Genomic DNA, 24,828 nt, shown 5'->3' on the forward strand with positions numbered 1-24,828 from the left:
AAAATATACATAGAATTTCATTTAATCCTCATGAATTGGAGGAAGTTTCAATTCAAACAAAGTTTAGAGGGAAATTGAAACCTAATTTTATTAAGTGCTTAAATTACCATGAGTTCAAATATTTTTGAAATATGACGTTTTCGAAATTTCATTCAATTGGATATAAGATATGCGAGAATGGTATAATCAAAGAGTTCAACCCCTCCTTAAGAAAATGATGATATATACTTTTTATTTTTATTTCAAAATTTTGGCCTAAACTCTATTTTTTGTCCAGTATATTTAAAAAGTTAAACTCTGGTCCTTTATTCAAAGTGTAACAATTTCATCCTTCCATATATTTTCTATGAATTCCAGATCACATTAATTAACTTTATAATATGCTACATCAATACATCGTCTACTATGTATGCAATTTTCAGAAATACAAAAATTAAAACTTTTTCAAATTTTCAAGGATTAAATTGCATCATTTTGAATAAAAGAAATCAAAATAGTATTTCAAAGATAGGAAATGTTATCCATACTTCTTAATTTCTTAATTCAGTAACTCCCATCACACTTTTTTTGAGAAAAAGTTCTAACTTATAATATCTGCTCTTGATAATTACTCTTTTTAATTAGATTAAGACACTAATTGGTTTTTGGTATAGGCGGAGATTGAATTTATGACTTGCCAAAAATTTTGTAACTCAACTGGTACTTTTTGATGTTTTTAATAAAGACTTTCATAGTTCAAATCCCCCTTAATCATGCTTTACTATCTAGTGGCAATGGAGTTATGTAACTATATTTATGGCTTTTAGAATTAACTAACAAAAAGTAAGGATCAAATTGAAAGTGATGGTATTATCATCAATTTTTAATATAACATTTTGTAGGGACATTATTTAATTAGATGTTTTTGCGAAAAATGCTACCTCTACAATATTTTCACAACAAATCTTAAATGACAAGTTGTTATTGGTGAATAAAAAAGTAATGTCAGTGATAAGCTCATATTAAAATCAATAACAACTTGTCTTTTAGGATTTATTGTAAAAATATTGTGAACATTTGCATTTTGATTTATTGTGATAATATTGTTGATTTTTTGACGGCAGTTATTGAATGAAACAAATCAACCTGTTAGTAAGGACACATCCCCCCCCCCCCCCCCCCCCCAATACAATGTATGATATTGCAAAAAAACACTCAGTAACCTCGGTTTACATCTTAACGAATATACATGTTGTCTCAAGCACTTACAGGATAAATACGTAATTAAATAGAAATGAGAAACTTTTGGCTTCATATTTGCACTTGTTTGATCTGAATTTTAGTAAATTTTACTACAGCTAGGTGATTCCTCTAATTGTTTTTCCTGTTGAAAGAAGCTTTTATATGGTTATATAATCTTTAGCAGGAAAAATTCATTGATAATGACAGATCTGATGGAATGCTTTGGGTATACCTTCCTTGTCGACTCCTAAAAATTCAAAGGCTAGCTTCTAGAAGCTAAACTCCTAAAAAATTTTCTCAAATTCCAAAATTTGTGTACATTAAATTTTTGGCCATAGCATTTTCAATTATTTTTTTCATTTTAACAATTGTATTTTTGGAACTTTTACCATTCTCATTTTTTAACTTTAACTTTTTAACTTTTTTTTATTCAACGGTTGAGATTGAAAGTTGTTGTGGGTGCAATAACTATCCTCTACCTTACCTTTTTTACCTACAATTGTCCTTGTGAGCATGCATAGGGTGTGGGTTTTTTTTTCTTTGAAATAAATGCCGGATTCAAACCCTAGACAATGGACCTGATAGAGGGCACTAGTACCATTGAGCTAACAGCTCAAACCCCATGTGGTGTGGCATTCATATTTGAGGCAATGGGTGTAGGAAATTTGGTTTAGTTTTAAGAGAAGATCAAATTTTCAAGCGCATTTTTTTTTCCTTTATAGTTTAAGATTATTTATCCTAAGACAGATTTCTTTTGTATTTTTCATTGGGGACTATTTAGAATGTACCTTAGTGTGATAAAGTTTGGTCTTTTGTGTGTTTCGCACCTGTGGTGAGGAATTTCTTTTGTATTATTCCTTAGGAAAAGAACTAATTCATGGGCTAATAAATATTACTGCAGGGAAAATCATTGAAAAGAAGTGCTTAGATTTAGTGTTCAAAAATAAATAAATATTGTGGACAAATGTACTTCTGATAATTTGAAGTTTTAGCTCATCAATATCTCTTACAGTTTCAAATTTATTTCAATTACTATATGAACCCTTTGAGCTTAAGGCACAGGACTGCTCAATGAAATTCCCGAAGACCATGCAGAGCATCGTGTTTTTTTACTCGGTTAAACCCCAGACCCATGTAACAGACCCACATCACACTGATCAGGTTATATTTTGTGTTGTGGAACTAGCTTATCAGTGGTTATGCAAGGAATGGCAGGATGGCTTTTTAATACGATGCTTGAGTTGAATGTCATGTCAACAAGAGATCATGCCTTGTACAGATTGATAGAAGCATTGTCACCTGTTAGCTGCAGATAGGCAGGTATTATATTTGTTCCAAGACAGATATGGTAGGAAATGAAATATCAATAAAATGTGTACCGACCTATATTAAGTATTAACCATTTTAACCATTCGATAGCTATTTGGAAGTGTAGGAATAAGGCCATGCTTGAGGGGAAAGGTTGTCAATACTTCTCAGCAAGCACATGGTCATGATCTATTAAGAAGCAATGGCTGGGAAATGGGAATCATTCTCTAAGAATCTGTAAACGTTCTGTTTGCAAATGAGCTCAATTTGTTGATTGCAATTGTACTTACTAGTAGCTCTGAGATTTGCAGCCTTTGTTGTGGAAACTGGAAAGCAAACACCAAGCTTGGAGACACAAGCCGTTAAGGAAAACATTGCTGGCTGTGCCGCTTGTGATTCTCTATGCTCTTAGCTTTGCTAATTCTGCAGCTTCGTCTTTGATGAACATCGTATGTATTAATGACAAGTTTCAAGCTTTGACAGTTCACAAAATATAGCTATGGATGCGTTTCGCCAACCACCATTTTGACTAATGCGTTGATAATTGCTCTTTAAAACTTTGCTTAAAGAAAATTTGGACAGCATTGCACATTGAGCTTGAAATCACAGTTTTAAGAAGTACCACTTTGGTAAATAAAGTTTACTTGCTAGTAAGACCATCATCACCTTTTTTTTTTTATCTCATTCGGATTTTTTCTTGATAATGAATGCATGGCCTGTATATCGATTCTTATCCATTTGGTTTGAAACCTCCTACCAGCATATTAAACTGATAACACGACATATGGTGGAGTTATGGCTACCTTCAGTTGTAAACTTTCAAGCAAAGTTTGCATTGGTTTTTCGTTTCAGCCTAAAGGAGGCTCACCTACCATTTGGACGTGCTACACTATTGAGAACATTGAACAACAAAGCATTTTAACTCATTTTGCAAGTTTGGTAATTACATTTTACAATAATTTTTCTTGTCTTCATTTCATGTTTTGTGTGTGTGTGTATATTTCACCATACACTTATTTGGTGGTCTATGTATAATTATAACATATTCATAAAAAACAACAATGTATAACATCAAAAGCCTTTCTCATGCATTTGACATCTAAAATATGCACTCTTAAGTCCTCGAATCAAAGATTTATCATTATGACAATTACATATGAATGCTGGCCCTAAAATTCACAATTGGAAAGCTATATGAAATATGATGATAGACAAACAATTATTGCCTCGCCTGTTGTCCTCAGTACATTCTAATGAGTATATGACAAGCTTCTAGAAACTAAAGAAATAAGAAATAAAATATTTAAGAGTTGCAAGGTCTCAGATCTACAAGTGCCACTTGGCAATCCAAAATTGAAGCCTTTTTATTAGTGAAACTAGCAAACTGCAGCTGCAAAAGAAGAGTATTACAGTTGCTGGGAACAGCATTTTGATCCACAAGCAATGTACATGATGGGTTCTTTGACATTTTGAGAAACATACTTCTCACACATAAAACAGAATAGGGAATTTTGCCGGTGGATCAATTATCAGTATGATTTGTTGTGGATAAAAAGATTATGGAAACCTTAGGTTTGATTATCAACATGTCGGGAATCTCATAAAGAAAATAGTTTTGTTTGGTTCGCATTGATCGGATTTGAATATAATCCATCGTTTATATATGAAAATAGTACGGCCATGCATAAAAATCTTGATTACAATAATTTTAAATACGTAGATTATGAATTAGGATTTCAATCAAAGAAAGGCAGCATCAAAATAATTTATCCAAAAACAAAAGAATGGATTGAGAACTAATGCCTTTTTCATCAACAGACAAAAATAAGGTCAACATGCTCCATTGTTCGTCATATTGATGAAAAAAGTAAGTGTCACATCATGTCATGAAACAAATAAAGAGGGATAACTTATAAATTATAGCAATTCAATTTTCTTATAAAAAAATAATTATTATTCAATAATATGATTAATAATCATTACACATATTCACTAGCTTCAATTATTTAAATCAGCATGTGCATTGTGTAGATGAAAGTTAAATGTACCACAGTGGGGTAGAGAAGTAAGAAAGGGATTCACCTTCGTAATGGTGCTTATATTCGCCATCTTCCACGCTAAATACACCCATGTCATACCCTCCACCATTTAAGGTGAAAGGAAAAACTTCGACATAGTCATCAGTATAATAGATACAATTAGCTTTGCATCCATTGAAACTTGATGCAGACAAAGACACTGATGAGTTGTCACCCACAAACAATGCTTGATCACCCAAGCTGTCAACCTTCACCCACTTGTATTTATATTTGCTTCTCACTTTTGTAGAACATTCTAATTTTAGAATTGTGAACCCAATTGTCACATAGGGATTATCATTGATTTTTTCTTCTTCATCTTCATCTTCATCTTCAACTTCACCTTCCCCTTCACTTTCATGAATGTTCTCATCCTCAATATCATCTTCAGAGTCTTCATCCTCAGTATCATCTTCCAGGAAAAAATGACCTCCTCGAAAGCGTGAAACAACCAAAAGATCTCCAGATGATTCAACAATATACATTTGGATAATTTCCTCAGTTGCCGGTGGACGTGGTGCAATAGATTCAATGAATGGAATATCATCATCCGTGTGACAAACAAAAGTTTCACCATGACAGTTCACAGCATAAAATTTTCCCTTGTAAAATGCAATGTCAGAAATAGATCCAGAATGACTTGGTATATCAATCCAAGCTTTATATCCTGGTCTAGTGAAGGCCAAACTTCTACCATTACCATAGATAACCATGATTATGCAATCACAATCATATTCATGAGTTACTAAGTTCCATGGATTCCTTGACAAAACACACTTCTCAAAAAACATATCTCTGTAATCTAAATGGTCGAGTTTGGAATTGCCATCTTCATTCGAAAAAAGAAGTTGAGGAAGACTTAATAGGTGTTTAGACAAAGGATGAAAGAGATTGACCTGGAAATCAGTGCCTACACTAAGCAACCATCCAAATGATGTTCCAATGCATTTTTTTCCAACAAGCTCAGGCAACTTGAAGTTGTAAACTTTATTATCGAATAAGTTGACAAAGACACGCGTATGACTTTTTTGTTCCTTTTCTTCTGCAAGCATAAGCCAAGGACATCGAGGAGATAATGGTGGGTTTTCCAATGAATAAACACTTCGCCATGACTTGCATATGGCACGAAAGATGACAAAATCATCATAGAAAGATAATCTTCGCATTATGTCGGAGAGGATAAGATCCGGAAGATCAACCCACTTAGACATCTTAACATGAATATGGTATTTATGCTGTAAGAGACTGCAAAAAAAGTATAATAATAATAAACAAACAAAATTTTAGAATTTAAAATTTTATGAGCTCATCACAAAAAAATAGTTATTATCAGTGATAACATGTAATATACTAAATAATAAATCATTCAAGAATTCAAGTTGTACAGAGAATTTCTAGTTTCAAGCCTTCATGACCTATGCAAGTGCTTAAGAGTTAAAGGGTTGGTCCCAACTTACCAAAAATTTTCTCCTCATTTTAGGATAAGAACTTACTTTTATTTTAGCTATAATTAATTTTCCTTTACATAGCCATGAATCCTATTTCATTTTAAAAATTATTTCTTCCATTCTTCTTGCTTTATTATTATTATTTATGGGGGATTTTTGGTTTTGCTCTAAATTACATCAAACATATTATATATGTGTTCTTACTTCTTTTTTTTTTTTTTTCTTTTTTTACCTTAAACAAAAACGATATAATTTTTCATTAAAAAAAAAGAGCATGGACAAGAAGACATGCAATTTGTACGATGAATAAAACAGTTAACGTTGATAAATGATCCAAAGGGAAAAATAAAAAGACACAGAAAAAGTACCCACAAACCAAAGAGAAACAGAAAAAAGTAGTTTGCTGATAAGAAAAAACAGAAAACTTACCAAGAACTTTGTTTGGTGGTCTGGAGGCAGAGAGAGAGAGAGAGGCGCTTCTATCTTCTGTCTTTGTTAGGAAACACTATTGACTCAGTCTGGACTCTGTCTCTGGATCTCTCAAACAAAAACAGAGTCTATAGCTCATATTATATACTGCCATTATTATGTATCGTGTACTGTTCGGAGAAGGATTCCTGTTTGTGTTAGAATTAACTTAAATTTGTTTTTTTTTAATAAAATGTTTGCGTTAAAAGTAATGATTAGGTGCTCCCTTACACGTGCGAATTCACTTCTTAGATTTGGTAGTACCCTTTTTTTTTTTTTTGGAAGTCGATTTGGTAGTACCTTAAATAGAAAAAAAGAAGAAGTAACAACGTGTCACCACCGTCACTAAATTCTGGAACTACCTCTCTCTCTCTCTCTCTCTCTCTCTCTCTCTCTCTCTCTCTATATATAGAAATACTTCCGTATCACTAATTTCCCATTTGATAATGTTATTCTAATAATGTTGTTTAAGTCTTGTAAAAATACATGTGAGTAAAAAATTGTTGTGAAAATTTGTACTATGTTATTTAAATAACGAAAACTATTGTTTAAATAACACTAACAAACATATCTTTTGTAAGGACTCAATTTGTAACGTTCCCAAACTGGTGTTGGGTTCATACGTTAAAGGCCTAAACAATAAAATTTGTAGAGTGTGGGCTGAAAGGTTAGGCCTTAGTCACCGGATAGTGGTTAGTCATGGCGTTCATGGTGGACGCACAAAGGTGAGCTATGTTTGCCCAAGAAATCTTTCTCCTCGGCACGGCCTGGAAGGCTCTAGTTCTTGGCCTTTTTTCCCAGCCCCTTTTCTAGATTGCTTACTTCTCTTTTTATACTAGCCTTTACCCTCCCTCCAACGTCCACGTGTAGGTTCAGCTTTCTTTCAGGAGCGCTTTGGGATGCCGTCCTCGGCTATATCTCTAGGCCATTTGGATTTTCACTGTATGCCCTCGGTAACGTCCCTCCTCGGCCCGGACCTTGGGCCCTAACGTAAAATGGGCCGGGATCACAAGTTCTCTGGCCCCACAACAATTTACCTACTTATGGTTTGATTGAAATTTAAGTCATGATTCGAAATTTCATGATGCAAGTGTTCCGATGGATAGTTTTTTTTTTTTTTTTTTTAATCTTATTTGATCTTGTATTTTAATGTTTTTATGTTTTTGGAGGAAAAAGACCTAAAAGTAGAGCAAAATTACATATTTAGCTATGTTTTTAATAGAGGTGGGTTATAAGAATTTAACTGAGCTAACTTCAGATGGGTAAAGTGTCAAATTTCAAACCACAGGTAGGCAACTTAAATTTCAGCCAAACCACATGTAAGTAAATTATAATTTGCCCTAATAAAATATTAGCTTCATCCAATTCTTTGTTAACCTTTTCTTTGATGTATATGATACGTTTGTTTGTGGAGCAAATAGAAAGTATTGTAAACTTATCATATAATATTGGATAAAATGCTATGACACCTCTAAATTTTTGGCTAATTGCTCTTGCACTCTTTAAACTTTTATTTTAGTAAATTTAGTACTGAACTTTAGTTCTATAATAAATAGACACACTTACTTTTTATTTTAGCCAATTTAGTATATAAACTTTGGTATTATAACAAATAGACTTCTAAACTTTGATGTTGTAGTGGTAAGACCCCTTCCTATTCAAGTTTTTTTTATATGTATATATATATATATATATATATATATATATATATATATTTGGTGCAAAAAGTGACTTTTTTTTGGGGGGGGGGGGATTTAAGCATGTCTTAATTAGGCAGTCTTATTGCTGCAATAGCAAAGTTTATGTGCTAAATTGGCAAAATAAAAAGGTAAAGAAATCTATTTGTTATAGTACCAAAGTTTATGTACTAAATTGGAAAAATAAAAATTTAAAGGAGGTAAGTGTAACTAATTTAATATAATTGTATTCAATTTCCTTTAAACATATTCATATTATAATAAAATAAAAATTCAAAAACATATTTATTAAATAAGTAAATAATATAATAGAATATGTCCGTTTAGAATAACTTATTTAGTTGAAACTAAAAACTTTTTGTTGAAAGTATAGAAAAAAGGTTAACAAATAAGCTTAATAGTATAGTGGAACCCATGAATAGTATCAAAAAGTGCAGTAGGACTCATCTATAGTGTAGTATAAGACCCATGAATAGTAACAAATGCACACTTTTTTTTTTTTTTTTTTTACATTCTCTTGCTTTCTCTCTTTGATATACTAGTTTTGAAATTTGACTCTTCCATTCGATCAATGGTTCCCAGTATTACAAAGCGTAGTTGTTAAAACGGGAATTTGAATCATAAATTGATTTTTTATTTTTCTGTATTGTGTATTATAAGATACACAAATACCTAATAAAATTATAAAAATTTATGTAGGGACACGATTCGCAACGAACTACAACAGTGTTGGGTTCGCACGTAAAAAGGCCTAGACAATATCATTTGTAGAGAGTGGGTTTGAAAGGCTAGGTTTTGGTTACCCAGTGGTGGGTTTTTAGTGGTGTTCATACATGTTTAAGATGTTTTCACTCCTAGAGTCTTTCTCCTGGAGATGGGTTGGGAGGCCTTGGTTTTTTGGCCATTTTTCCCAGCCCCTTATCCAGATTACTTACTTTTTCTTTTAAAGTAGCCTGCGTTCGCTTTCCTTCGTCCACGTGTAGGGTCGACCCTTCCAAGACTGATACATGTCCCGTCAGTCCCAACCCAAAGTCGTTGGGGGTGGTTGATAAAGCCAAAGAATACGACTCTGTTAGGTGCAGAGTATTGTATGGGAAGGGTAGTAAGGACAGCTTTTCCTAGATATTTTAGATTTTCTTTCAAGTTTGTTCCTATGCCGTTTTTGCCCCTCTTCTCGGTGGAACTTTGGGTCAGCCGAGGACTGAGCTGTCCTCGGCTGCATCTCCGGGCCATTTTGTGCTTTATGTTATTGAGCTTGGGCCATAGCCTTCTTTGGCTTGGGCCTTTGGACTACCCATGAGTAAGTGGGCCTGACCCATAAATATTTGGGCCTCACAACAGCCCCTCAAAACCCTGCTGTCCGACCTCCTGGTTGGAGAGGGGGGTTTTGATAACACCGAGCCTTTATTATGGCTCATTTCATTCAGCCTTTCACTGACGTTGGCAATTCTCCACCTGCCCAGGAGATGTACCGGTCTACGAGATGTTCCTCTTGATTTATTCACGATACGTTCATGTCGTTTGGTTGTCTGAAGCGTGTCTTTAATAGTTTCTCTTTACGAGACATCTCAGGTTTAGTGGTTACTGATGGTGTGGGGGAGCGGAACGGGCATATTCTTGTTTGCAGATTTCCTTGGAGATCTGAACACATTAAGTACCCTCCTCTTCGTCCCTTATATAAAGAGAAAAGACAGGAGTTGTTTCTCCCATACATGAATCCCTTTAATCCCCCCGAAATTTGAAACCCTTAGATTTCTTCCAGAGTTTACTTTTACTCTCTGGTTATACCTTAACCTGAAATACGTTCACCATAGTAATAAGCAATGAAGAAGCCATTCCCCTCCCAAAAACACCATGTTCTAATAAAGCTCGAAATGGCTCGGTCAGGGCAAGGATGGCGGAGACTCAAGATTTGTCTCACCTTCCTTTCAGCCAAAATCCGAAGCAGGTTCTGTTCGCGCTAGATTTTTGGTGTGTCAGAAGAAAAATTCTCCGCCATCACCGCCATCTGCCTTGTCACAGGCAAGTTTTTGTGTAGGCTCTTCAACTTCCGGCTCCCTGCACTTTTTCTTCAACGGTGTTGGCCTCAAGTTGGATTCTCTGCACCTTTTCTTCGGCTGCGCTAGCCCGAAGCTGGGCTCTCCCTGCACCTTTTCTTCAACGGTGCAGGTCCCACGCTGGGTTCTTTTACTGCCTGAGTGATGGGCATGTAAAAGTATTGAGGAAGAACCAAGTCTCGAATTAGCAGTAGCCAACCTCTCGTCTGTGCTACCTCCTCGGCTTTATCTTATTCTCTTGTATCTTTCTTTTCGATTATGTAGTTAGCTTTGATATAAGCTGATTCCAGCTTTTCATTGTCGCTGTACTACTTCTTGGTTTTAATGAAAAAGGAATTCATTTACTTGTTTTGAATATTTTTCTCTTTTGCAACACTACTTTGTGAATGGGTGTGCTCCATGTATGTCTTCTTCAATGATACTTAGAGTAGGAAACCTTGAAACATAATTCAGCTAATTCTGATTCACCGACATTACCAGACATAATAACGATAATTTATAGTAAGTTAAACTTAGGAAACTAACCGAGATAACAGCTGAATATTCTGTAATAAGTGCGAGAATACTGTCCGAGAACGATAAACTCTAAATAATTCATCCGAGGGGGTGACCGAGCAGTAAGGGACTTCGATTGTGTTTTTGGCAACATATTGCTCCATATTGTACCGATCCCTTTGGTGCTGAGAATCCGAGAGCAGACTTGAGAATCCATGTAGTTCAGGAATTAACCCAATTGTTAATGGAGAGTCTTCCTCGGATAGATTCTAAGGTCCATGTAATGTAGTTTTTCCCTTTAAGTATTTGGTTTCCCCAGAGGCTTGAGTCCGAAGACCATACAAGGCCTTGGTTCTGTCCAAAACTTGTAGTTTTTCTTCTAAGTAGTTGGTTTCCCCAGAGGCTTGAGTCCGAGGACCATGCAAGGCCTTGGTTCTGTCCAAAACTTGTATTTTCTTTGTAAGTAGTTGGTTTCCTCAGAGGCTTGGGTCCGAGGACCATACAAGGCCTTGGTTCTGTCCAAAACTTGTATTTTTCTTTGTAAGTAGTTGGTTTCCCCAGAGGTTTGGGTCCGAGGACCATACAAGGCCTTGGTTCTGTCCAAAACTTGTATTTTCTTTGTAAGTAGTTGGTTTCCCCAGAGGCTTGGGTCCGAGGACCATACAAGGCCTTGGTTCTGTCCAAAACTTGTATTTTCTTTGTAAGTAGTTGGTTTCCCCAGAGGCTTGAGTCCGAGGACCATACAAGGCCTTGGTCCTGTCCAAAACTTGTATTCTTCTTTGTAAGTAGTTGGTTTCCCCAGAGGCTTGGGTCCGAAGACCATACAAGGCCTTGGTTCTGTCCAAAACTTGTATTTTCTTTGTAAGTAGTTGGTTTCCCCAGAGGCTTGGGTCCGAAGACCATACAAGGCCTTGGTTCTGTCCAAAACTTGTATTTTCTTTGTAAGTAGTTGGTTTCCCTAGAGGCTTGAGTCCGAGGACCATACAAGGCCTTGGTTCTGTCCAAAACTTGTATTCTTCTTTGTAAGTAGTTGGTTTCCCCAGAGGCTTGAGTCCGAGGACCATACAAGGCCTTGGTTCTGTCCAAAATTTGTATTCTTCTTTGTAAGTAGTTGGTTTCCCCAGAGGCTTGGGTCCGAAGACCATACAGGCCTTGGTTCTGTCCAAAACTTGTATTCTTCTTTGTAAGTAGTTGGTTTCCCCAGAGGCTTGAGTTCGAGGACCATACAAGGCCTTGGTTCTGTCCAAAATTTGTATTCTTCTTTGTAAGTAGTTGGTTTCCCCAGAGGCTTGAGTCCGAGGACCATACAAAGTCTTGGTTCTGTCCAAAACTTGTATTCTTCTTTGTAAGTAGTTGGTTTCCCCAGAGGCTTGAGTCCGAGGACCATACAAGGCCTTGGTTCTGTCCAAAACTTGTATTCTTCTTTGTAAGTAGTTGGTTTCCCCAGAGGCTTGAGTCCGAGGACCATACAAAGCCTTGGTTCTGTCCAAAACTTGTATTCTTCTTTGTAAGTAGTTGGTTTCCCCAGAGGCTTGAGTCCGAGGACCATACAAGGCCTTGGTTCTGTCCAAAACTTGTATTCTTCTTTGTAAGTAGTTGGTTTCCCCAGAGTCTTAAGTCCGAGGACCATACAAAGCCTTGGTTCTGTCCAAAACTTGTATTCTTCTTTGTAAGTAGTTGGTTTCCCCAGAGGCTTGAGTCCGAGGACCATACAAGGCCTTGGTTCTGTCCAAAACTTGTATTCTTCTTTGTAAGTAGTTGGTTTCCCCAGAGGCTTGAGTCCGAGGACCATACAAGGCCTTGATTCTGTCCAAAACTTGTATTCTTCTTTGTAAGTAGTTGGTTTCCCCAGAGGCTTGGGTCCGAAGACCATACAGGCCTTGGTTCTGTCAAAAACTTGTATTTTCTTTGTAAGTAGTTGGTTTCCCCAGAGGCTTGAGTCCGAGGACCATACAAGGCCTTGGTTCTGTCCAAAACTTGTGTTTGCTCACTTATTAATTTATTTTCTAAAGGTTAGCTCCTCGAATAAGGTGGGGGAAGCTAGCTTGATGTTTGAAGCCCCTAGACTTGCCCATGCCATTGGCATTGCGAGGCGTATCCCCTAGTGGGAACTTATGTTGGAACAACAACAATGTGTCGCCGGTCATAAAGGTATCCTCATAGACCCTTGCTCCACAAAAGCTTAACTCCACCGCCGCCTGAACCAACGCGCAAGCCCTTCCCACAGACGGCGCCAATTGTAGGGACACGATTCGCAACGAACCACAACAGTGTTGGGTTCGCACGTAAAAAGGCCCAGACAATATCATTTGTAGAGAGTGGGTTTGAAAGGCTAGGCTTTGGTTACCCAGCGGTGGGTTTTTAGTGGTGTTCATACATGTTTAAGATGTTTTCACTCCTGGAGTCTTTCTCCTGGAGGTGGGTTGGGAGGCCTTGGTTTTTTGGCCATTTTTCCCAGCCCCTTATCCAGATTACTTACTTTTTCTTTTATACTAGCCTGCGTTCGCTTTCCTTCGTCCACGTGTAGGGTCGACCCTTCCAAGATTGATACATGTCCCGTCAGTCCCAACCCAAAGTCGTTGGGGGTGGTTGATAAAGCCAAAGAATACGGTTCTGTTAGGTGCAGAGTATTGTATGGGAAGGGTAGTAAGGGCAGCTTTTCCTAGATATTTTAGATTTTCTTTCAAGTTTGTTCCTATGCCGTTTTTGCCCCTCTTCTCGGTGGAACTTTGGGTCAGCCGAGGACTGAGCTGTCCTCGGCTGCATCTCCGGGCCATTTTGTGCTCTATGTTATTGAGCTTGGGCCATAGCCTTCTTTGGCTTGGGCCTTTGGACTCCCCATGAGTAAGTGGGCCTGACCCATAAATATTTGGGCCTCACAATTTATATTCCTTATAAATTCACAATATATTCAACTAATAACTAATTTATTCATTACTTATGTAATGAGTAATATTCAATAAAGCTAACTAAATAAATCAAATTAACATATGTTTATAATAAACACATTCAAATTTATTAAACTCACAAGTGATAATATATTATGTATGAGCCAAAATAATAATTTTTTTTTCATCTTGCCTAATCAACTTCATTTAAGTCAATATTATCACCATGTTTATAATCTTGCAAAAATTATTTCTTCTTTACCATAACATTTACTATCTCTTTTCTTGTTATTTTATTCTAATAATTTTTTCTTTATATTATTTTTGGCAGTCTAGCTTCTTAGACTTATAACAATAATATTAAAATAAAGAATAATTATATTTTCATTTAATACGTTATTAATAGCATAAAAAATAAATTTGCAAATATGAAATTGAAGGGTCAAATATGTAGTCCAAATTCTATAGGAGAAAGAAAAAAAAAAAAAAAAAAACTCATAGACATGTTATTTTATTAGATTCAATTAAGTATCCCAATAATTTTGTGATAAAAATGTCCAATAACTTATTTAAATCAAATAAAACCATAAATTTTAACCCAAAAAAAAAAAAATTCCAATTTTAAATCCACATATCTATGTATTGTATGATACATATGATTCATACAATACACACCTATGTATTAAATGATTCACGAGCACTTATGATATGTCATTATAATACAAAACTTTTTGTGCACAATATGATGCATATTGTATGATACATATCATGTTTCATATGATACCAACAACTATGCTACAAAGTACAAACATAAATATTGTATATTAAATAGAATATTTTATAGATAAAATAAAATACATTAAATTGGGGGAAAGAATGGAGATGTCCGGAAGTGTGTGTGAAGCACAAATTTGAACCATTGTTTACATTTATGCTTGTTTTATGCAGAGATATGGAATGCTCTTTAAGTCCGTGAAGTCGTATAAAGCCCCTGGTTTCTGATGAGCTACATGCAAGGTTCTTCAAAAGATTTTGGTTTATGGTAGGAGATTCTGTTAAGAAGGAAGTGAATTTTTTTTTTTTTTTTTACAAGTTATGCTAAATATATTTAAACAAAAATTTGATAGCCCTCATTCCTAAGCAGTTTGGGCTTGAAACGGTCAATCGCTACAATGGAATTCCAAGCATAACTTAAGATACCTTAGTTGGCAAGGATCTTGAGTTCTAATAGGACTTGGCAATAGTAGAAATAATTCAAATTTTTATTTAAAAAAAAAAAAAAAAAAAAGACCGGTGTGGAAATTTGTGAGACCTTGAATTTGCATACTCTTTACATTTTGACATTATAGAAAAAAACATTCAAGTTTGCATAGTACTCAGGAAAAAAAAAAAAAACCTTTGGGCATGCGTTTTGGGTATTTTAACATAATTATTTGCTATGCTCATATATATACATCTTATATTTAGCTAGCTTTTTTAATTAAATAATTATTAGCTTAGTCATTTTTTAATTATGAATTTTGTCAAGTTTTGCTTTAGCATTAGAATTTTTTGTTGTTAATTTTAATTTTCCGTCCATTGAATGGTGAATCATGAATGTGAATTTAGTCCACTTTTTCTGTTTCCTTTTTTTTATCAGTTTAAGGGTGTTATGATTAATTGAATGTTAAATGATAAAATTATTTATTGGGCCATTATATCTAAAAATATTTCTGAACCAGTTCTACTTGGTATTCCTTGTTGGTTAGCCATGAGTAATGACTAGTGGCTACGCCACAAATTGCTGCATTAAATATAATGATGAAAATAGAGGGTTAGACTGTCAGCTTCATACTAGGGAAGTCAACAAGCCTGTTAGTCTCATTGATCCTAAAATTGTCTCAACTAACATTGATCCTAAAGTTTAGTTCCAAACATTTTTGGAATCTTGGACTCCAACTACCAATATAAAGATAATATTAGTACTTGTTATGTGGATTGCACATAACATGACCTATGTCATCTTCTTATTAGGCATTGTACATAACATGGTCATGTCATTGGTGTTTGAAGCCCAAAGGTCCAAACCTGGAGCCAAACTTTGTCCTAATCTAAATATTGAAAAAATCTGACCACAAAATTTTTCACAACTTCTTGCCACAACTATGATGTGGCAAAGTGTGATTGGTAAATAAAAAATAGTGGATCCATTTGTAAGTGATGCAATGATGGTCACAGTCGGCCACGTCAAAGTTGTGACAAAATTTTTTTGAATAATTTGTGATCCTAAAACTACTCCTAAATATTTTGTTCGAACAAAAAGGTATCTCCTGTTGTACCAGTACCATAGAGCAGCCTTATAAGATATGGTCAAGGCTCTCTCCACCGGCTCATGATTGCTACTACCTGGTTGGGGTTGGGGGTGTCAGGTACATAGAGTCTGAAACTTGTTAATATGAAACCTTGGAACCGCATTGCTTTTGAGTTTGACCATATACTCAGGAAGGCTAAATTTTCCTCAAGGAACCACTGTGGGAAAACTCTTTTAAAATATCTAATACTTTCAATGTGTTTATTCAGGTGGATATAAATATTTCAGTATCCTTTTTAGATAGACAGAAGACTTGCAAGCAAAAACTCCTAACAAAGGAAATATAAAATATTTTAACAAGACATGCAACATGGCAGCTCTTGAAATCTGTAATAGGATCCTCTCTATTTGGAATTTAGCCGCGGTTTAGATTAAATATTACAAATCTAAAATGTATTCAATGTCACATCATTTGAAATTTATTGTGAAATGAGGAGAAGAATCATGTTCCTTGAATATGGAGCAGTGAAAGTGATATGATCACATTTACCAAGAACATAAGTGTGCACCTCCAGCCTAGGCAGAGAGGAAAATTTTCATTCAATAGACAAGATAAAAGAGTCACTGCCCCAATGGAGCAGAAGGCTAAAACATTTCTCAAGCCATTGGGGGCGTACAGATGAACCCACAGATAACTAAACACAGACGCACAACTTTCAAATGGCAACTCAGAACTCAGCAAGCTTCAAACCACAAAGTCAACTAGCATGGTCAGACCATATTCTAACATCATTTCTAACTGCCAGAATTCCTGGGAAGATTCCTAGGCTATGGTATCAGGTTAAATAGTTTAGGTTGCCACATTACTGATTATCTGAAAGCGGCTTCAAGAAATACATTGGTGTGAAAATCTCTTTCCTGGAAGACAGAAATTTAACTATGGGAGCAGCTCATGGGTACATGAGTACATTTAGGCAATGACTCAAAAAGAAGAAATTATGATTGAACTCCTACAAGAAAAAAATTTCAACAGCTCTTTCCCTTTTCACCATTTCTTCTTAATTATCGTTGCAAGATTGGGTGCACTACAAAATTTAGGACCATTGATTTAGTTCAAAATATCCACTTGCACAAGTTAGAGGATTAGAGGAACCCTACTTAGATGGATCTGATGTAATGCCGGATTTGCAGCCTGTGAATGAGGCTACAAACTTCTTCATTAAATATGTAATTATTGCTAACTCTGTGTTACTCAGAAACAATACATCAAAAACTTAGCATTGAGCTCTAAGAGAATTAAGTATGATACAGCGAAAACTTACTTTCCACCTCCAACTAGCCCTTCTGCAGTTTGCTCCAGAAAATTTTGAACAAGTTGACTTCCCTTTGGAGCAAGTCCCACAAATTCCAGGGTCTTGACCTAACGAAAAACTCGGCACTCATCAACTTCCTTTCTAGAGTTACGCAAGTACAAATTCTTGCAAATCTCAACGTTAACAAAAAAATCCAACCAAAAGCATGATTTTTACAAACTTAAGAGTTTAGGAAGTCGGAGCTAGCAACACTAATGTAACATTAGAATGAAAAAAATCTTACCATGTTTCTTGTGATGAAACTCCCAACAGCAGTTAGAAGGAAACTACTCAGTGACAAGTGACTTTTATCTGAAGGCAAGTACTAGGGGATAGGTGAGTCCACTGCAAGATATTTCTCTCACATGTCCTTTGGCAGAATAAATAAATACGTTGTCACTTGTGCAAATCATAACAAAAATTCAGAAGGGAAAAAACAAAAAAACAAAATAAAATAGGAAATATCGCTCACCTCAAAACCAGCTTGCTTAAGAGCTTCAAGGCATTATCCTGTCAACCTGATGTTAGGAAGGCCATCACCAATCTCAATTTCTTTCCAAACCAAAATTTCAATGAAATTTTGATACACTCACGGAACATAACCCCCTAAGATGAGATTCATGGTAATAAATTCAACATTCCCCTCCCCTCCCCTCCCCCACAAACAAAAAGGAAAGAAAGAAAAAAAGAGTACAGACATTCGCTTTTTCATGCTTCAAGCATATCTTACCTTTATTTTTTAATGTTCTTGGTTATTAGTGATAGGCTCGATTAAATCATCAACGTCCATCCGTTCACGACTAGGGACGGACGACCTAACCAAGCTCGTCCTGGAAGAAGTGGCCGTCGTTCAAGGACGAGTAAATCCACCCCCACTCCTCGAGGAACCGCTATAAAACATTAATTAGCTTCTAGACCGTTGGAAGGGGCAGCTCACCATTAACACCCCGCAGGGGCATTACCAGGAAAGAATAAAGTCTCCATCAAGACTCCACCAATGGCTAAAAGAAACCACTTGTGAGTGCATGCATATAAATACATAACCCCAAAAGGGGAGGGGGTAAGGCAAAAACTCTAGCATATTATTTTCACAGCTTCTCTTTTGTCAATCTTTCTGACTTTGGCATCGGAGACTTTTTGGCAGGCACCACGCCGGCGTATTACATCCATTCTTCCCTTTACTCGTTCTTGAGGATTGGGTTGGTTGAGGACGACATCAATCTGGACGATCATCCTTGGCTGACAATCTGAGCATCATCAATTAGGATCAAAAGAATCAGTCAAGCTCCACTCATATGCAGCAAAACACAGTCCAGGCTTTAATGCTCTGTATATTTCTTTGTAACATCCATACTATTCAAATCAGAAACAAAGTTTAAATCAAAATAACCAGAAAGAAAAGAAGAAGGGAGAGAGAGATTACAAAAAGTGGAAAATGATGTGCCATCCTAGCCAAGGTTATGGTATTAGAATTAGGAATACATATGGCATCCAGTGCATGGCAAGTGGCTTCAATCACATATACTGCGTCAAAAGTATTTTCAGGAAATAGCATTTTCATGAAGTCAGCCTGCATCATCAAGAATCAATAAGAATCATGAATCTATCACCATAAACCCCATTTTTTATTTGTAAGTTACACACCCACTGGTGGATCTTGAAAGCACAATATCATGCTCAACCTTGCTCTTGCAAGAAAAAGAGGCGTCATTTGAGTTAAAGCTCATTGGTCACCATAAACCCATTTGTAATATCATATTAGTTTGATTTAAAGTATCACAACTAATAAATATAGAATACCTACAGAAGAATAAAATAAAATGGAAAAAGCATTTGAAAGTAAAGGAGTTCACTACATAAACATGAACTTGGTCTGCAAGATGACCAACCTTCACAGAGTTGCAGGTTTTGTCAACTCCAGCAATACAGTTTAGTTCCTGTGGAGCAGCAGTAGCTTGCAGGAGTCATTGCTAATTTTAAAATTTTAACATTTCAGTGGTCATAAATCCAAAGCCAATTGCGGAAAATCCTCAAACCTTCACCAACTATGACTTCAGCATTTTCTTAATGGCAAAGAATTACCTCAAGAAACAATTCAGTTCCAATCATAAATAAAGTAGAACATATCATAATAATTTACCACAAAGAAAAACATACTATGGCGTCAAAAACAAAAACCAAAAAAGAAAAAAAAGAGGAAACCAGAAAACTCACAAACACTGTTCAGGGTTTCATAATACTAAACAAATCATAAAAACAAGAGGTAATAATAGCCTTTCTAAATGCAATGATCTTTATATCTTTTTTTTTTTTTTTTTTTTTTTTTTTTTTTTGTGGATATAAACCAGTAATTCCATTAAGAATATATCAAGTACAAAGCAGCAAAGCATCAGCTTTGATGTACCAAACACAAACACTCAATTACCCCCTTGAACCATGTTCTAAAAAAGAACTACACAATTAGCCAGAGTTACAGCAGAAAGCAAATTGCAACAATGCAAGAACTAATCTATTGGCAACAACCAACAGATCTATGCCAAACCAGACACTTAGTAGCAGAAGCCCTAATTGGTCCTCAACACTGCAAGAAAAACAGAGTTTCCTGAATTAGCAATCTTCCCAAGACTGGCCTATCCTCTTTATCAATTTCTCCTCGGAGATGACTTCTCCATTGTGAACCATATTGTTTCTTTGTAACCAGATATGGTAGCCCACCATGCAACTTTACATAGAATGGCTCTAAAATCTTTCCCTTTTAGATTATTTTCCCCCAAGAGACAATATCATCCCAGTTACTAGGAATATTAGACACTAAACAAAGTCCCATGATGTGCTTCCAGACTCTACCAGTAAAAGAGCACCCAAAAAACAGGTGATCCCTGCTCTCAAACCCATTCCTGCAAAAGACACAACTACTATCTCCGCTCCACACCCATTGTAGTAATCTCAATCTAGTTGTCAACCTATTATTAAGGGTCAGCCACCAATGAAGCTATGTTTAGGGATGGCTTCAGGAAACCATAATAGTTTCCAACAATCCACTTCTTCATTTCTGCGTCTGATCTGATTCCAGGTAGCAGCACACACGAGTTTACAACTAGCTGAAGCATACCAGTAAGGCTGATCACTCACTCCAATATGAACCAAGCACAGTTGACTCTGAATTGTTACAAGATCTTCTTACTTAGCAAGGGCCAATACCATTCTTCATCCCTCAACACGTTATCCACTTTGGCATCAAAAGAGCTTGCTAAATCATATATTATTCTATGCCCAAATGTTTGACAGAGAGTACCAGTAGGGTGCCAGTTATCTTTATATCACTGACTGAATGAGAATGCAACAAGGGCAACACATGAAGACATCATAAAGTAGTTTTGAAGGGAATATACAACTCCATGCCTAAACATGTTTTTCAGTGTAACATGACTTAACTATTCTTTCAACAGATTGCATCATCAAATACTGTACGTTACTGGAGATGCTAGATCAGCATTGGAAAGACTCAATTGGTTTGAGCATTACAACTCAGAATTATTGTCTCTTTACATTATCAAACCTAGGTCATTGATAGGCTCTGAATAAGGGTATTCAACCTTCAAAGAAATTCAATTTCCTTGAGAAATGAAGAGCCCTCCCATCCAGTCTTCTAAGCATAAGTCATAAAGTGACATAGGAAAATTTAGGGGTAATCTGTCTACATGCTTGTGGTGGATAGTATCAGCTGGATTTGAGTTTCAATAAGGACAGTATGGGATTTAAGTCAAAGAAAGGCTGAGAAGGAAATAGACATGTTGCAGGATTTCTAGACAACAGTAAAATTAAGTATTTTAGGATTGTTCTATGGATAGACTCACTGGACACAACATACTTATTAAATAAGTGAGAATTTGGCCAGTCAATATAAAACTTGAGACCCTTAAATCCTTGAGTTCGTTAAGTCATGTACATATCTGGTACCTCCAAGGATAAAATCTCATGTATGGGGATATATTGTACACACGACCCTTAAATACAGTCCAAAAGTAACCTTCTTTCTGATCTTTTTTAACTTCATTCATAGAAATGATTCTCTTATTTGACTGTCCCTTTAAGCCTGGAATCAAGAAGTATAGAGTCAGCAATGTTTTTGATTAATTACTGATTCTCCCAAAAGTTAAGTTGTTAGGAAATGATAAATTTAATTATTTAACCATAATTCAATTTAATCATTTAACCATAATTCTAATACTCCCCCTCACATGTAGGCCTAAATTGCCGCTTAATAATTAGGGCCCAAGATGTAGGGTTTTCAACCTTTTAAAAGGAGGTAAAGTGAAGATGGGGATCAAACTTAGGATCTCTTACTATAATACCATGATAAATTATAGATTCTTCCAAAAATTTAAGCTGTTAGTAAATAGTGAATTTAATCATTTAATCATAATTCTAACAGTTTCAATTACCATGTAAAAAACATTACAATAAGTCAAACTTACTTTACAATCTCATGCATTACAACTAATATCCAATTTAATTATACATAGGAACTTCCATGATTGGGAGATGGAGGCTGTTTTCTCTTGTTTTAATTTCATTTACTCTCAAGTTCCAAGGAGGGAGGGGGTGGATAAGAAGAGATGGTGTCTTAAGGGGTATGTGAATTTTGAAACCCAATCTTTTTACAGGTAGATGCAGGGTGGTGCATCTACAGTCCCATTCCTTTGGAAAAGTATTTGATCCGTTAAGATTTTCAAGAGGGTAAAATAATGGGGAATTAATGGATCGCCTTTTACTCCATTGTGACGTTGCTTATGCTTTGTGGGGATTTCCGTCATAGATTTTTGGGATTCAAAGTGTTATGCTGAGTAATGTTGATACTTTGTTATTTAGTTGGAAAAATTGGTTTGGTAAACATGGCTCAAATCTTTGGAATATGGTGCCGGCTTGTTTGATGTGGCTAGTTTGGAAGGAGCGGAATAGACATACTTTTGAAGATATGGAGAACTCCTTGGCTCAGTTGAAAACCATGTTTGCTCGTACCCGTTTTGATTGGTCCCGGGTATGGGATTTTACACAACCTTCTTCTATTTTAGAGTTTCAAGTTTCTCTTACCCTTTTAGACTTACGTACTTTAGGACACTTTGTGTTCATCATTATGAACATAAAGTGTATTTGATTTTCAATGAAATTACATTACTTATATATCCAAAAAAAAAGAAATTTATTCAGCAAAAAATTAACCTAATTAATTAATTACAAGTATAAATGCATATATGTGTCTCTACTAGTTTATGTAGAAAGTTCACAATATGGAGAAGCTAGATGAATAAGCAATGCTCAGGTAACCTAGCAGTAGCACCATCTAACTGTAAGCAACAATGACCTATTCTCTAACTAAAAATTCCCAGAGTTTCCAGACACAACAAAGAGGAGGGAGAGCAAGTACCACGTGATTTTGGAAGGGAATCAATAGAAAAACAGAAACAAGAAATTATACTTGTTATGGTGTGTTGTTTTAATTGGAGGCATAAAGAACAACAGAAACAAAAATGCATTGAAAAATTTAAAGTATATTTGAATATCTAAAGAAATTGAAAAAGCTATTTAGGTGCAAAAATGTCTACTAAATAATTTTGCATAAGTACATAAACAAATGAAAAAAGGACATGATGCAGGTGCAGGAGCATCAAAGAAGCATACAAAGAGACCACCTAAGAGAAGAAAATTTTGAAATGCAGATTCTATAATGACCCTGAAGGGAGATGATGAGGTAAAAAATGTCGTGTCTCATGTCCATACATAAAGAGGTTGCAAAGAAAAGGCCTTAAGCTCCAAAATCCTTCGGCTTAAGATACTAGCATGGTCATGGATCCACCAACTTTCTAAGATGCTTGCATGGAGCCAAAGGGAAAAAGCAGTTTCATAAGCAATTTTTGCTAAGTAAATGAGAAATGTTCCCTACAAAGTGAATAATGTGTTAATGAAATTCAACAAGGAGTTCTACTCATGTAACATAGAAGGACATCAGATACCTTCAGCACCAGATCATCACGGCAGCCCCTTGTAACCTTAATTCAATTTCTAAACCTTCTTTTCCTAAACCTAAGCTTTCTTATATAACTCTCACTCCCAACCCCACCCCCTTCAAGAGAGCCCTAAGCTTGAATCTTTCAAGGCTCCCATACATCATTTTTTTTTTTTTTTTTTTGATAAGTAGGGCTCCCATACATCATTGAGCCTCTTAAACTGATGTATGAAAATTTAAGCCCAAAGAAAATAGGAAAAAAGGGTGTTTTCTTTCCCTCTACGTTATGTTTTATTTATTATTATGTATTTAGTATTTAAAAAGTCATGTGACTAGTATGTGACTTTTAACCAAGTTGGATGGTTAGAATTTAATTGTTTTGTGTAAGATTAAGGGCCAGAATTCTATGGTTACTAAAGGCTATTATAAATAACCTAAGTTGGGTAATTGTAGGCAGCCTTTTCTTATCTATTCCATAAAATTACAGAATGGATATTTCTTGAGCCCTTTCAACCTATAAATTGATATTTGATTGTTCTTATTTAAACCCTATTTACTTTTTCTTTGCCTTAATTTTGTCTATTGTAGGAATTTCTTCTTAAACCCTTTTCCTACGCTAGATCTTAGTTCTCACCACATCAAAAACTGCACATTAAGGATTAATCTTGGCCCTTGCTTAAAAGGAAAACCTTAACTTATAATAGCTTTATAAACTAAACATAGTTGTGACAGAAACAGAACAAATTAATTAGTACTTTAAAGCACACCCCTCAGAGAGCATTGCAAAAATGCTGAAAAGGACCAAAGGAAGAAATACAGAGCAAAACAAGTGAAGCACCCTCACCAAGAATTATATTTGTCAAGTACTTGCCAGATCAGGATGCGTTTGTGTAAGCTTAAGCCAGTCCATTTGGCTATATCCTTTCTCAAAAGGAACCTTGGCTCAAGTTGCAGGCTTTCTTGCAACAGTCTGTTCTTGAATTTTCTTAACAGAATCCCCAGTGCCTCCTGATGCTGCTACTGGTCTAGACAGTTCACTTGACAGTTTTGGAGAGGACTTATCAGTAACATTGAAAGACAAAAAATCAACTTTACCCTGCCTCTTAGAGCCAGTATTTTTAGGAACTTCATTCCACAGAAGACTGCTACTCTGACACTGCTGCCATTTGAGAATTCATCTTTTATGGTAATGCCACCAACATCAGACACAAGCTTCTTTGTCTCCTGTCCTTCTCGGTCAGCAGGTGAGTTAACCAAAATATATAACCATAACCATCTACTTAGAAAAATTCATTAAATTTTGAAAATCACCCAAAATCAAACATATTTTAATATTTTTTTTAAAAAAATCTTAATATGAATTTGAGCCAATTCAGTAAGGTCATTAAGCTATAAGTTCATCATATCAAATGCACGTACCAAACGCACCTGACAAATGTAAACTCATCTTCATTGTCCATCTCACACAGATTGCAGTTTCCTAATCAATTTAAGAAATATTTCCTGTGCAAAGATACAA

The 24,828-nt window shown here is 35.6% G+C and overlaps 2 protein-coding genes and 1 pseudogene across 51 annotated transcripts in view; 1 reads left to right on the forward strand and 2 right to left on the reverse strand.

The window, feature by feature from the left end:
- LOC126723826 (putative disease resistance RPP13-like protein 1) overlaps positions 1-24,828 on the forward strand; it is a 155,971-nt gene that overhangs the window by 33,266 nt on the left and 97,877 nt on the right. The gene's annotated exons all lie outside the window — the stretch shown is intronic.
- LOC126723833 (F-box protein At2g26160-like) lies at positions 4,432-6,555 on the reverse strand. The gene is made up of 2 exons (XM_050427749.1): positions 6,485-6,555; positions 4,432-5,852 (listed from the first exon to the last, which is right to left on the reverse strand). Exon 2 carries the CDS (start codon positions 5,816-5,818, stop codon positions 4,568-4,570), a length of 1,251 nt encoding a protein of 416 aa, XP_050283706.1. The 5' UTR covers positions 5,819-5,852; positions 6,485-6,555; the 3' UTR covers positions 4,432-4,567.
- Positions 16,545-19,740, reverse strand: LOC126724440 (cycloartenol-C-24-methyltransferase-like; annotated as a pseudogene).

The sequence above is a fragment of the Quercus robur genome, chromosome 4 (assembly GCF_932294415.1).
Source record: "Quercus robur chromosome 4, dhQueRobu3.1, whole genome shotgun sequence".
Taxonomy (NCBI): domain Eukaryota; kingdom Viridiplantae; phylum Streptophyta; class Magnoliopsida; order Fagales; family Fagaceae; genus Quercus; species Quercus robur.